General features: G+C 42.9%; 1 protein-coding gene across 3 annotated transcripts; it reads left to right on the top strand.

The window, feature by feature from the left end:
• The first annotated feature begins 3,292 nt into the window (after positions 1-3,292).
• LOC112348661 (pentatricopeptide repeat-containing protein At3g09040, mitochondrial-like) lies at positions 3,293-6,641 on the top strand. Of its 3 annotated transcripts, XM_024681612.1 has the most exons (4): positions 3,498-3,612; positions 3,674-3,802; positions 3,875-3,917; positions 3,971-6,641. In XM_024681612.1, the coding sequence occupies exons 3-4, from the start codon at positions 3,895-3,897 to the stop codon at positions 6,618-6,620; spliced, it is 2,673 nt and encodes an 890-aa protein (XP_024537380.1). In that variant the 5' UTR covers positions 3,498-3,612; positions 3,674-3,802; positions 3,875-3,894; the 3' UTR covers positions 6,621-6,641. The 3 variants fall into 3 exon arrangements, with proteins under 3 accessions (XP_024537378.1, XP_024537380.1, XP_024537379.1); XM_024681610.1 differs by having other exon boundaries at positions 3,293-3,802; positions 3,875-6,641; XM_024681611.1 differs by having other exon boundaries at positions 3,674-6,641.
• Positions 6,642-14,418: the final 7,777 nt, after the last annotated feature.

The following is a 14,418-nucleotide window of genomic DNA, read 5'->3' on the forward strand; positions in this document are numbered from 1 at the left end:
CCCCCCCGACTAGAGCAGTGTGGAGCTTGGGCTTAGACCCAAGCCGGATGCAGAACAAGGAGCGACACAGCCTAGCGGGAGCTAAATTAATGTTTTAGGTGGTCGGACATACATTCCAACCACTATCCTTACTATACTTTTGAAACCCCTTATATCCCCCCCCCCCCCCCTCCTCCCCCCCCCTCCCCTTGAGGAACACATGCTTTGGGCTTTCACCCCAAGCCTCCCTTAGTACCAGGAGTTAGTCTTTGGGACAAGCTCGAAACTTACTAAATATGGAATGTTTTTAGATTGCGAATTTGGATACGAAACGAACACCATTGTGTTTAGGCCGATATCTACATTCCGTAGATATGCCAAATGAGCAAATCTTGACACTTTTCATAATTAGCATTTGGAACCAAAATAAGACTAACAGAAAGGGCATGATAGCAAGGGTGTTTGGCAAACACGGTAAGCTATCATTCAGCGATATTGAGGGACTACTCTCAATACGCGAGGGTTCTCGCCAAGCCAGTGCAAGATATAGCAAAAGAGAACTAAAAAGCCGAGCCAAGTATGCTTGGTCAAATAAACACTTAGGAATTTCATCCTTATGCTCATCTGGCCAAGTACAAATGCTAAGTCCAGTTTACTAACACTTTGACAAGAAGGGCCAATAAAGGGAACCAGCAGTACTAACCTCTTGAGAGTGTTCGTAAGGATTGGCCGACAAACATTTTTCAATACCCGAAATCACATTTGTGACATTATCCCAAGAATGATATATGGCAATAACCGTGAAATGATTGAATCAATAATACACATCATTCCCAAGATTCCCACAAAAGAACTTTAGCCAAATGTGAGGATTGGTAGCAAGCACAAAAAAAGTTGTACCATGTGCTATGAATGCTACCATCAATTGAGTTTGATTGTTCAACTGCAACTGCATAGCATCTAGAAATTGCTCAAATTGCTACTCTAGAGTCAAAGGAGGAGGAAGTAAATAAAAAAATAAATAAAAAAGAAAAAAAAAAGTTGAGAAAAGCAATAAAAAAAGGAGATTTAGACAATGAAAAAGTTAGATCTAAACTAAAATCCCAAATTCTACAAGCCAGAAACATATGCAACTCCAACAATGCTCTCCGAATGGACAAGCCTTCGTGGCAGTGACAAAAGCTTGAAACCGGGCTGAAGATAGATGGAAAGGCTGTCAAGAAGCCTAGAGAAGCATAAAAAACATTAGAATATTCTAAAATCAGCAAATAAGCGTGTGTTAACATATTGAACCATGACTTCAACATAGAGATGGACAGATCTTTATTTCTGAATTGAATCTCAGCTCAAGATCATATCACAACAGCTTCGAGTGCTTTGATAAAAACTCCATCAACCTCTTGGGGATGTGCCACGGCAGAGAACACAGTGTATGTTTCGTTATAGTTAACACTACCAGCAGACGACCACCTTGAGGGAAACCAGTCTGGCTTACCACCCTCTGGACCAATCCAGTGAAAACCCCATCTGATATCTTCCACATCATAACCAGCTGTATAAAGACCCATGTTCTCAGGCTTGAAGAGCTTGCTCGCACTCTGCCATTTTGTGATCCCTTTTTGTGACCCAACAGAAACTCGAAACACGTCAATGAAGAGCAGATCACTTTCCACTCTTCGAGTCACAAAGTCAACACAGCAGCGTTGCCAGCTGCTGGGGATATAAGTTGTTGGCGAGTACGTTAGGACTGGTCCCAAATCCAAGCCGAAATAATGAAAAGCTTCAATCTTCTTCCCCTTCATCGGCCCCATGCCCCACTGTTTCGCGATGTGGATTACGATCCTTTCCACCATAAGTCCAACCAGCAACGGTGCAGGGTGTGCGGCCATGCATTCTTCAATGAGCTGCTCCGCCACTTTCATCATCAAGGCATCTCCATCTGCCTTATTCAAATGCATTCCAACGGCGGCCACAACCATTGCCTTGGCAAGATCAGAAACCAGTGCAAACTTGTCTCCATTTTGTACAATCCACCGAGGATCGAAACTATCAGAGTCGATCCTGCCTCTGCCAGCTATCAGATCCGATAGCGCAGCCACCGCTCTTCTCCTCCTGACACGTTTCAAGGCCGCTATCTCCGTCACCCACTGTTCCACAGTCCTTCGTTGTTGTTCAACCTCCTCGGTGGACAGAAACTTCTCCCTCGCCTCGCCCTCACGATCTGCAGAAGCCGCCGCTTCGACATAGCAATCCACGAAAACACGCACCATGAGTGGCAAACCTCCCGTCAATGCCTGCATTTCACCAGGCTCGGACAGCAAGCCCTTCCAGGTGATGTACTGCTTCGTCTCCTCGGGCGTGAAGGCTGTGTACTTGCAGTGGTAGTTTCTGTTGTGAGTGGTCTTGAAAACCCTGGCATAAGCCTCGTTCCGCCTTGCCGAGCCACCATGCAAGCAGGTTGAGCTTTCCTCGAGTGCTTCCAATGCAAGCCACACGTCCATAAGGGAGCTGTTCGAGGCCCTGCTGTCCAAAACATCGTACTCGTCGACAACGAAGAACAGATCGTTGGTGCGTTTCAACCATGACACCACCTCCATCATCTCCTTCCAGTCCTCAATGCAGCACAGCCAGTTGCACGTCGGAACATCATCCGCAAAGGCCACCAAGAGAGCCTCCCTGATCGCCGTCAGCAAGCCGGAGCGCTCCTCCGGCATCCTGAAGATGCAAACCAGCCGCGATTTCCTTGCTGCGCCTTGGTTCCCCTTGGAGAACTCGTGGAGACAGTGAAGAGACAGCATGAGCAAGAGGTAAGTTTTCCCCGAGCCAACATTCCCGTCCAAGTCTATCACGTCGTTCTTGCTCGCCGCGAATCTGTCCAGGATCTCTTTGAAGACTGGGCGCCCCACAAGCCAGATGCCATCAGCCTCTGACGGAACGCGCGGCACCCTGGGCTGCAAGCTCGGCCATGGCAGCTTGTCAAACACTTTCACCTCCGCAAAGTCCACGCTTGGAAGCGCTGCGATGGAATCCGCGATGCTCCGCACGCGCTGCAGCACTGCATCGGAACGAGCGTTGCCGAACAAGCCCGCCGCTGACATCTCGTTGCGAAGGCGGCATGGCGGTAATCGAGCCCTGGCACGAGGTCGCTTCAAATCCTTGACAGAGAACAAGAGCTGCGACTCCACTGCCTCCACCAGCTTGCGCTTCGCAGGAGTGGAGTAGTCTGGACGCCGATCGATCCAATCGCGCAGCAGGGACTCGTCGCCCGCCATCGAAAGCCCTAGAAAGAGCGCACGATTGGCAAGTTTTAGGGTTTGTCAGGGCAAGAGAGGCGCGTCTTGTGCCACGGACCAAATGTGGATCAAGATGTGTCGATGTTTTCAATCACTTGCATTTCCTCCCATTCCAGTTAAACTGTTCTAATCTTCTCTTCCACCCACTCACCATTTCTTGCTTTCTAGCATGGTCGTGGTTTCTCCCCGTGAGGAGCGGAAGTCTACACACAAGTGATGCGTGCCAACACGTCAAGGTTCGATCCAAAAATCTCGCGGCTCCTTGCACGGCTCAAAGATTGCTCCGCTGCCAAAGACTTGGAGCGTGGAAGGACTGCTCACGCTGATGCCATCCAAACGGGTATGGAAACAAACATCTTTGTCGCCACCACTCTGGTAAACATGTACGCAAAATGTGGCAGCCTCGCGGACGCTCGCAAGATCTTCGACAAAATCCCGCACGACGATGTGGTCCCTTGGAACGCACTCGTGCTGGGCTATGCCGACAACGATCAAGGAGAGCTCGCGCTCGATCTCTTCTCCAGGATGAGGTCAGAAGGATGTTCTCCCAATTGTCTCTCTTATGTCGCTGCTCTAAAGGCTTGCAGTTGCTTGGCTTCCAGGGAGGAAGCAAGAGAAGCTCATGGTCCCAGTGGCAAGGTTTTGGTAAGGTTTGCATCGCTCGAGAAAGCCAGGGAAATTCACAGGGAAGTCGACAGTTTTGGTGGATGCCAGGACTTGGATATCAAGCTTCCAAACACGCTCATCAGTGTATATGGCAAGTGTGGAAGCCTGGTTGACGCCTTCCAGGTCTTCCAGAGGATGCCGAGCCACAGTTTGGTCTCCTGGACGGTTTTGATACTTGGTTATGCGGAGAATGGTCAGGGCGAAGTGGCTTTGAGCTTGTTTGCCACCCTGAAATCCAAAGGCTGCGATCCGGACTGTCGAACTTTCGTTGCGGCTATCAGGGCGTGCACAAGTCTAGCAGCGAAAGAAGAGTTTAAGCTCCTGAGCCAAGAAAAGCTCGTCAAGGTGGCGGCTCTGGAAAAAGGAAGAGAGGTTTACTTACAGGCTGTGGAGAGTGGCTCCTCCGACAAAGATATATTCGTGGCAAACGCAGCGCTCGATATGTTTCTCAAGTGTGGAAGCCTCGAAGACGCTCGCCAGGTGTTTGAGAGGATCCAGCGCCCGGATGTTGTGTCGTGGACAACTTTGATCGCGGGATACTCCGAGAACCGCGAGCCAGAGCTGGCCCTCGAGCTGTTCCAACGCATGCAACTCCAGCGATGCTCTCCGAACGGACAGGCTCTCGTGGCGGTGGTAAAAGCTTGCATTGCTCTGGCTGCGATGGAAACCGGGCAGAAGATAGATGGAAAGGTTGTGAAGACGCAAAGCTTGGAGAAGGGAATGGCCATTCACGCGATGGCTGTGTCGCAGTTTTACTACGACGCGGATGTTTTCCTGGCGAGCTCGCTGGTGGAGATGTATGCAAGATGTGGGAGCTTGCTCGATGCTCGCAAAGTTTTCGACAGGATCGTCTCGCACGACTCGGTGTTGTGGACGGCTTTGGTGCTGGGCTATGCTGACAATGGAGAGGAAGAGATTGCTCTCGAGTTATTCCGGTGCATGAATTCTCGAAGGTGCACACCAGATTGTCGGACTTACGTTGCGGCGTTGAAGGCCTGTGCCGGGAAAGCAGCGAGAGAGGAAGGCACCGAGATATATGGCAAGCTTGTCAAGCGAAAATCGTTGGAAGTAGCAGCAGTTCTCCACGCTGAAGTTGCCGAGCGTGGTTTGGAAACGGACGTGTTCGTGGCGAGCTCTCTGGTGGATTTGTATGCGAAGTGTTGGAGCATGGTGGAAGCTCGCAGGGTTTTTGACAGAATACCAAGGCACCGTCGAGATGTAGTTCTCTGGACTGCTCTGACTCTCGGCCACGCAGAGAATGGAGAGGAAGGAGTAGCTCTGGACTTGGTTGGAGAGATGCAATCGCAAGGATTTGTCCCAAACTGGTTGACGTTCGTCGCGGCTTTGAAGGCATGCACGGGCTTGGCCGGGAAAGAACGAGAATTTGGGAACCATGGCAAGAAGAAGTTTGCAGCTCTCGAGCGAGGAAGAGATGTTCACTCTCAGGCTGTTAAGTGCTGCTGCGACTCGAACGTTTTCGTTGCAAGCTCTTTGATCGACATGTACGCGCACTGTGGTAGCATGGAGGAGGCTCGGAGAGTCTTCCTGGGAGGAGCTGCGCCACAAAACTTGGTCTCTTGGACGTCACTCGTGCTTGGCTACGCTCGAAACGGTGAAGAAGCTCTGGCACTGGAGGCTTTTACTGGTTTGCGGCCACAAGGCTGTGTCCCGGACACTCGAGCGATCGTAGCAGCACTGAAAGCCTGCATTGGTCTGGCCGAGAAAGAAGATGGCATTCAAGTCGATCGAAATTTTGTCAAGTTAGCAGCTCTCGAGAAAGGAATGGCGGTACACTCGGAGGCAGCAGCCAAGTGTCCCGGTGACTTGAAAAACACCTTCGTCGCTAGCAGCTTGATCGACTTTTACGTCAAGTGTGGAAGCATGGGCGATGCTCGGCGAGTTTTCGACACTATGCCAGATCTGGGCCTGGTTTTGTGGAGCACGCTCATGCTGGGATACGCCGACGATGGAGAAGGCGACATAGCACTGGAGCTCTACAAACTGGTCGACAAGAATTACACCCCCGACGCTCAAACTCTGGCCGCTGCTCTCACCGCTTGTGCCAGGGTTGTGTCTCTCCAAGCTGGGAAAGAGATCCACTCGGAGATTTACAGGCGTGGCTTGGAGGGCGATGGAGTTCTCGCGACGTGCCTGGTGGACTTTTATGGCAAGTGTGGGAGAACCGAGGAAGCCCAGCTAGTGTTTGATTCTCGCCAAGGAAGCTGGGACGTGGTAACTTGGACGTCGCTGATAGCAGGATACAGTCGCGTGGGCGATACCAAGGTGGTGTTTGAGAGATTTGGAGCTATGGTCGATGAAGGCCTTGGACCAAATCACGTGACTTTCGTGAGCGTGCTTACGGTTTGTAGCCGAGCGGGGCTTGTCGAGAAAGGAAGGAGTGTCTTCGCAGCGATGGAGTCCAGGTATGGAGTGAAGCCCAGCGAGGAGCACTATGTTTGCATGGTGGATCTGCTGGGACGAGCGAGGATGCTTGAGGAAGCACTGGAGGTGGTGGAGTCGAGACCAAGGAGTGGCATGGCTTGGATGGTGCTGCTTGGGGCTTGTCACAAGTGGAGGGACGTGAAGCATGGGAGGATCGCGTTTGAGGCACTGGTGCTGTTGGATCCAGAAAACTCAGCTGTTTACGATCTCATGTCTAACATCTACATGCAAGAATTTTAAATTTATTAAAAATTGAAATGATGTGGCAATAGTTATACCCACGTGGCAATGTATATATACTTATATATGATTCTTTCCTCCTTGCTCTCCACTTTCATGGTATTGAAGCCCTCTTGATCCTAGGTTGCTAGCCATGAAGCCAATAATGAAGAGGAAAATAAACCTCTTAATTGCAATCCCTTTTATAATGTTTGGGATGATTGAAGTGTTGGATGCATTAGATGTTTAAGGCGCTAGATCAAAGCAATGCTTGCTTGTGCAAAGGCATTGAGTAACAAGTAGTAGCAAACAGATAATAAAGCTAAAAGGAGATTGAGAAATTTCAACAACCCAGATAATGTAAAGAATATTATAGAACATTAGCAAGAATTTTTATATGGAAATTCAATAGTTAGGATGCAGTCAGTTCAAGGCCAAGACCATATAAGATTGAAGCCATAGAAAAACAAGAGTTTGCACAAGCAAAGTCAAGACATAGTGATGAGTTTTTCATATATTTTTCTCCCTATGTTCTTATGTAATATTCAAGCCCTAAATTCCCTAAGCCATAAAATATTCCTAGAATATCCTTTTGGTTGTTTTGCATCCGGCTTGGGTCTAAACCCAAACTCCATACTATTCTAATTGGTGGGATACCTTCCTTCTCACGTTAGGCCACCGATATGCCAAAATTGTGCCAGACTCTATTTGACACCATTTTGCGTGTTAGTGCTGGATATAGGGAATACTAAAAGTCAAGAAACACTGCAACTTATAAAGTTTAAGTGTGATATGACTTTTATGGCTTATGGGATTTAAGGTTGTAACACCTTAAGGGTTGGGAAGTTGGCATAGGGTTTGTTCTCTTATTCATTTCATTGGTATCGGAGCAACATGTTCCTTTGGGGATGGTGGGAGAGCAAAATATTAATCCTAATGAAGAGTATAGTGTTAATGATGATGGCCATGATGATGAGGAAGAGACTCTTGATGATGTCATTTTATAGCAAGGATGTTAGAATTTTGAGATTTAGAGAAATAAAAAGGAGGTTAAGAATTATACTAATCTCATTAAGGTTTTTTTACTTCACATAGACCCTCAAGGGTTGAATCAATCTCATGTCCATCATTACTATTAATATGTCAAGCATACTAAGGATTATAGTATTGTGGAATGGAAGTCATCATTATATGTTTGTGATAACCAAGAGGTTAATTCTTGGTTAAAATTGTGGGAAAGTTGTTGGTCTCACAATCCTTGTGAAGATTGATTTTTTTGTAACAAAACTTACAAGCCATGCTTCTTCGTGGTGGAAGAACTACATCAAAGTTAATCCGAATTTAACTTCTTAGACTAATTTGACAAAGGTTTTCTGTGCTTTGTTTGTCAAGAAGTTTGAAAAGGTTGATCTCATGAATCAGCTATTAGAGATCCAGTAGGGGGCTTTGTTTTTGGATGCATATGCCCACAAGTTTCGTGACTTTGCTTTAGTCTCACAAGCACATATAATAAGCTGCTAAAAGTGCAATGTTTTATCAAAGGTTTGAGCTCAGTAGATGTGTAGTAGAAGGTCAAAAAGGATTTTCCAACAATGTTGATATTATTAAGGCTTAAATCTTTTAGCCCATATTGTCAGTCAACTTGGTCAACTATGGTCAACAGAATGGTCTGTGGGTAGTTAACGTGATGACCAACCCACCAATACTTCATCTTCAGGGAAGAAACACTTGTTGTTTCGTCATGGCTTGAAGAGTGGAGATGGTAATGAGGCCAAAAGATATCACTTGGACCAACAAGAGAAAGACAAGTTGGAGAGCAATTGTTTTCATTATTATAGAGTTGGACATTAAGGCAAGGATTGTCTTGAAAGGGTCAATGAATTATAAAGGTGAATGTGGTGGGATCCATCATAAATAAAACTCAAGCATTTGTTGTGGTGGATTTTTCACATCTAGCCTTTTGTGGTTGAGACAGCTGCAAATGATATTGCTTTTGGAGCTATCTTGCTTCAAGTTGAGCATCCTCTTGCATATATGAGCCATAAGTTTGATGCCACACAACAGAATTGGCCTACTCATAACAAGGAGTTGTATGCTATGATTGTTGCTGTAAAGGAATGACGACATTATTTGTATGGATTGAACTTCCATGTGGATTCAACCATCAGTCTCTCCAGTATTTCAGTCGATAGAAAGATTTTCAAGGCCACCTTGCTCGTTGGCAAGAGTTTCTGCAGGAAATGTCTGTTAAGAACCGATATAAGCATAAAAGGTGACAATAAGATGGCTAATGCATTATCTAAGATGGTAAATTCTATCTTATTTGTGAAGGTATCCAACGATCTATTGGATGAGATTAAAGAGTTTGTTGACTTCAACTCTTTTATCATTGATATTCGTGCAAAAGTTTTGTTGAGGGATGCTTTTACAAATTTAAAGGGTGACAAGTTTGCGTCATTTGAGATACAAGATGAAATCCTAGTGAAGAAGGGACATGTGGTGGTTTCTCATGTTGACAAACTCATCAAATGAATTTTGGTTGAGTGTCATGATGTGCTAAGTGCTGAGCATCTAGGAGTATTGAGAACATATATGCTGGTGAAGAGGCTTTTTTTTTTTGTTTAAGATGAAGTCAGATGTTGAGAAGTATGTATTTAGTTGTTTGACTTGCCAAGTGGTCAAATTTGATCATCAGAAGCTCACTAGCCTTTATCATCCTTTATGTGTACCCAAGAATAAATAGGATAGTATCTTGATGGACTTTATCACTAATTTGCCCAAGACTTTTTCAGGAAATGATGTTATTTGGGTTGTTGTGGATTGTTTGATGAAGATGGCTCACTTCTTTCTTATGAAGATAATGATATTGTAAACGACCAAATGGAGTAAATTGAGAGATGATCCATGGGGTTTAAATATAGAAGGAAAGGGCTTATGAATAAAAATGCACCCCTTTTTCAATCGGTTAAAGGACTTGGGATACTTGGGGTTTTCCCTTTGATTGCTTACAATTCACCACGCTTCTTTGCAAGTTCACGCCCTCGTGAACGTAAGATAAAAGCCACAACTCCCCCAAGAGCCTTGCTCTCTTGACACCCTACCCCTCGGGTCGAGCCCAGCTGGAGCAAATTAAATATGCCAAATGTCAATCAACATGTGGTGTGATTTCCCTAGCCAACTAATAGAGTTGGACCCAAAACATCCCTCTGATACTAAATATAAGCTCCTAAATTTAGACTTCTTGGGAGGTCATCCAGCCCAGTACTCGACTTGAGAGACGATCCATGAGGTTCAAATATAAAGAGAAAGGGCCCATGAATAAGAGTGACACTTAAGAGGTTAAGTGTCTATGGTTTACTGGGTGATATTGTCAGCGATCAAGATTTTAAGTTCACATCCAAATTTTGGCAAATAGTCTTTGAACAGCTAAAGACTAAGCTAAGCATAAGTAGTGGTGAGCATCAACAATCAGATGGGCAAACAGAGCACATGAATCAACTATTAAAAGATATATTGAGGTCTTTTATAGGAAACTTATTTCAATAGGGAGTATGGGAAAAATACTTGCTTTTGCTTCAATTTGCTCACAATAGCGCTCATCAATTGGCTATTTGCATATCTCCCTTTATGGCAATGTATGGCTATAAGTATAGGTCTTTTATAAGTTTGAGTTTGGCTTTGGTTCAGATACCTCATGCTTGTGATTTCCTGGAGGATATGCAAGACAAGTTTGAGTTGGCAAAGTTGAATATGAGATAAACTTAAGATCAAGACAAAAGATTGCTTGATGAGCATCATCATTATCAAGAATACAAAGTTCGTGAGAAGGTTTTCCTTAAGCTATCGAATGCACAATGGTTTCTGAAAGGAGGTTGTAGTGTTAAGTTGTCTCTATGGTATTGTGGGCCTTAGACAATTTTACAGCGTGTGGGGGATCTTACATACACTTCAGATTTGCCAACTAGTTTGAAGATTCATCCAACATTCCAAGTGAGCAAGTTTAAAGTGTGTTTACACTCTAATGATGTCGTGGATCAGTCCATCATTCAGGTTCTAGAGATTGATGCTAAGAAGGTTGGTCCAACCAATATTCTTACTCAAAGATTAGTGAAAACACACTAGAAAACAACTAAAGAGTTGTTAGTTCAGTGAAATGGTTATTCCATAGATGAAACTATATGGGAAACTAAAAATGACATGAAGAGAGTGTTTCCAAGTTTTAATTATGACTTGGATGACATTCCTGAAGAAGGGAGAATTGAGTTCTATAGCCATATTGTTATATAATTTGAGTCATTTATTTTATTCTCATTCTCTTGTTTCCATAACCGTATTGTCATGCTAGAAAGCTATATTGCTTTCTTTCTTTCATGGCCACTTATTGCAACGTTAGTGTTATCGTTTGCACATCTTTTCTCCATGGTTGTATTGCCTTGGGCTCCTTTCATGTGAGGCTCATTTAGCTTCTCAAAGCCGTTGTTCGTGGCTGGGTCATGAGGGAGGGGAAAATGACATGAATCACAGGAATATTCTAAGAATATTCTACAGCTTGTGGGATTTAAGGCCATAACACCTTAAGGATTGGGAGGTTGGCCTAAGGTTTGCTCTTTTGTTTGTTTCAAAGTGAATCTTCAGCCTTTTACTCAAGCATTGCACAGTTGCACATTTGCCAAGAATTCCTGAAGAATGCCTTTGGATTTGTCTCCAGGAGAGAGATGTCTACTAGAGCCTCCAAGGTAAAAGAGAATGTCAGAAAAGTCTCTTGCAATCAAAAGCTAAACTTTTTGCACTAAATAAAAGTCTTCAGAAAATCTAAGGCTCACAAAAGGATTAATGCATAGATAGAAAAAATTAAAAGAGAATTTAGAATTGACTTTCAAATCACCACATAGAACAGCATCAGGGCAAACAACACATGCCATCTTTTGGTTATATGGCAGTATAGGACTCCACCACCACCTTATAGTCAAAATGTACTTCAAGCATTTGAACCCAATGAATGCTGAGCAATATCTTGAGAATAGGGTTAGATGTTAACTTGTTTGTTAAATTAGCTGAAGAGGGCTGATGTCTTGGTCAAGAACTCCAAACTCAACAACCAAAGCTGCATAATATGGGTGTGTGCTTCAAAATGCTATAGGATAATCCCACTCTCCAGCAAGCATCATTTCTTGTAGTTTCTCACATCATTTGTCAAGCATGCATGGACTATAAAGAACTAAATTGATCAAGTTATCCTCCAAGTGCACGATACAAGTGTCTATTTCTTGGAGAAAATTCCCAATATTCAAGCTTGCCAAGTTTGGAGTGTTGGTAACAACCCTAAAAACCACATCCAAGATCTTGAGATTAGAGCTGTATAGTGTCACAAACCTTTGCAAAGTGTATGACTATTAGTGCTACTAGCACTACGGAGCATGCACTACAACATTGCACATTTGATAGAACTTCATAGCAAGCTAAATGAATAAGACTTCCAATATGAGAAAATTGTAGTTTTACTATATCTGGCTTTAGATATACTTTATTATTTAGTTTATAGTAAAGTGTTCTTGTATAGTTTTTAATAAAAATAATACTCTAGGTTTTCAAGAAAAACTATATATAATTTTTATTGTGGTGTGAGTATATGGAATATGGAAACGGAATACAGAAAATGTGTATATCAATTAGCCCAAAAAATCCTAACTTATATACATAAGCGAGTGATCCAAATTGAAACCAATCCGACAACTACCAAAATCCCACTACACTAATATTAGTATATAGCATTGTAGTTGCACACTTTGTACGAAGTGTTTCAACCGTTGCACATGCATAATTTCTAGAGGATTGTTTTACTGGATGTCATGCTAAACCTCATAAACTTGTGGTCCAACTTGCCACAACACCTGATATAGTCCTTTCCATTGAGCAAAGAGCCCCTTAAATAAACCACGTACCGTAAGATAGGGAAGATAGATTAACACCAAATCATCCACTTTGTATTCTATAGGTGGATGATTATGGGAGTTATAACACCATTGTTATCCCACTTGTATACTACCTAGGTGTTTGGCAAACTTTGCTTGGACAAGTGGAAGAATGCTCATCAAATACTAATCCTACAATTTAGCATTGGCAGCTTATGGCAATTGCAAAGGTAAACCCAGCTCCATTGGTAATATTGGATCATGACCATATAAAAATTTATATAGTGAAGCACCAATAGAACTTTGCACCCCTGTGACATATACATATTGAAGAGATGCCAAATAACCATCCCAATCTAAATCAAAGTTCATATACTTCATGATCATCCATTTGAATGTCTAAACGAGTTTTTCCATCAAACTGTTTGACTGTGGATGATAAAAACTCGTGAAAGTGTGGCGTATCCCAACAGAGACGTCAAAACATAAAATGCTTTAGCCATAAATGTGGGACCATATTCGAAAGAATCTGCTCCAGACAAGAATGCTGGAACACTACTTAATTGAAAAGGAAGTATTGAACAGTAGTTGCAGAGGCGCTAACAAGAGCACCAACTTCCACCCAATGAGTTAAGTAGTCAGAAGTTATAATAACATACTCATTGCTAATAATTAATCATGGAAAAAGCCCTATAAAATCAAATGCCACCAACTCAAATAGATTGGAAATTGCAATTGACTCCAACTAACTTTTTGCAGCATAAGGGGGAGTATTATGAGCTTGGCACTAAACGCAGCTACGCACATACCAAATAACATCATATCACATCTCTGGCTAATAGAAATACCTGCACAGTTTCTCAATCATACGATGATGTCCCATATGCCCGCATAAAACAAAAAAATCATGGTAGACATAAAGAAATTGTGGAATAAAGATTGAAGGCACCACCAGGCATAAATGATTATCAGGATCTATCCTCATAAAATAAAGAAGGTTGTCTTCAAGGCAATATTAAAAATATAAATGCCGAAATGGCAAGTTATTAGTAAGTGATGCATGATTCTCAAACCCTTCTCGAAGCTTTTGAATCCATGGCTCAATTTTTTGAGCCTTGTAAACTTTATCAAGAGAATATAGATCTTGTTCTGCACTTATGGACATTGAACATCAAGTATAGCAATTGTTGACGGCACAGAATATGCTTTATTTCGTTAAAGTGGGACTTATTCAGTAAAGTGGGACATTAATTAGCATGTGTCCACATGCCATTTCCTAGTACTTAATTAATATTTATTAATATTTCTATCAGTTTTTTAATTTATTTTTTTATATTTCACAATATTATAACACAAAATCATATGAAAAGTTTTTAATTTATAAATTATAAAGTTAAAACTTCAATTTTTTATTGTTGTTATAAAAATGGCATGTGGCCACACACCATAAGTGGGATAATGAAAAGTCCCACTTTAACGAAATAAAGCATGAATCCTTATTTAGAAAATCCATAAATGCTGGAATTAAAGGCTTGTCTAAAATATGAGAAGAGAGTGAAAAAAGGAAGAGGAGCTTGAGAAAGGGCATCAACATTAGCCATAAAACTCCCTGGGCAATAAATAACATCAAAATCATATATTTGAAATTTTAAAGCGCACTAAGCAGTATGATCAACCAGGTTCTTCTGCTTAAATAATGGAAGTAATAATAGCATGATCACTTTTTAGTAACATTTGAGAACCATGTAGATATGCATGAAGTTTCTTGAAACCCTAGATTACTACTAAACACTCCTTCTCTCTCATGGAGTAGTTCACCTCCACTAGTTATAATGTATAACTGATATATACCATGGGGATGGTGTTGATCAAGCACACTTGGGTTCTCTTGCATTAGCACACCTCCA

The sequence above is a fragment of the Selaginella moellendorffii genome, unplaced genomic scaffold (assembly GCF_000143415.4).
Source record: "Selaginella moellendorffii unplaced genomic scaffold, v1.0 SELMOscaffold_31, whole genome shotgun sequence".
Lineage (NCBI taxonomy): Eukaryota > Viridiplantae > Streptophyta > Lycopodiopsida > Selaginellales > Selaginellaceae > Selaginella > Selaginella moellendorffii.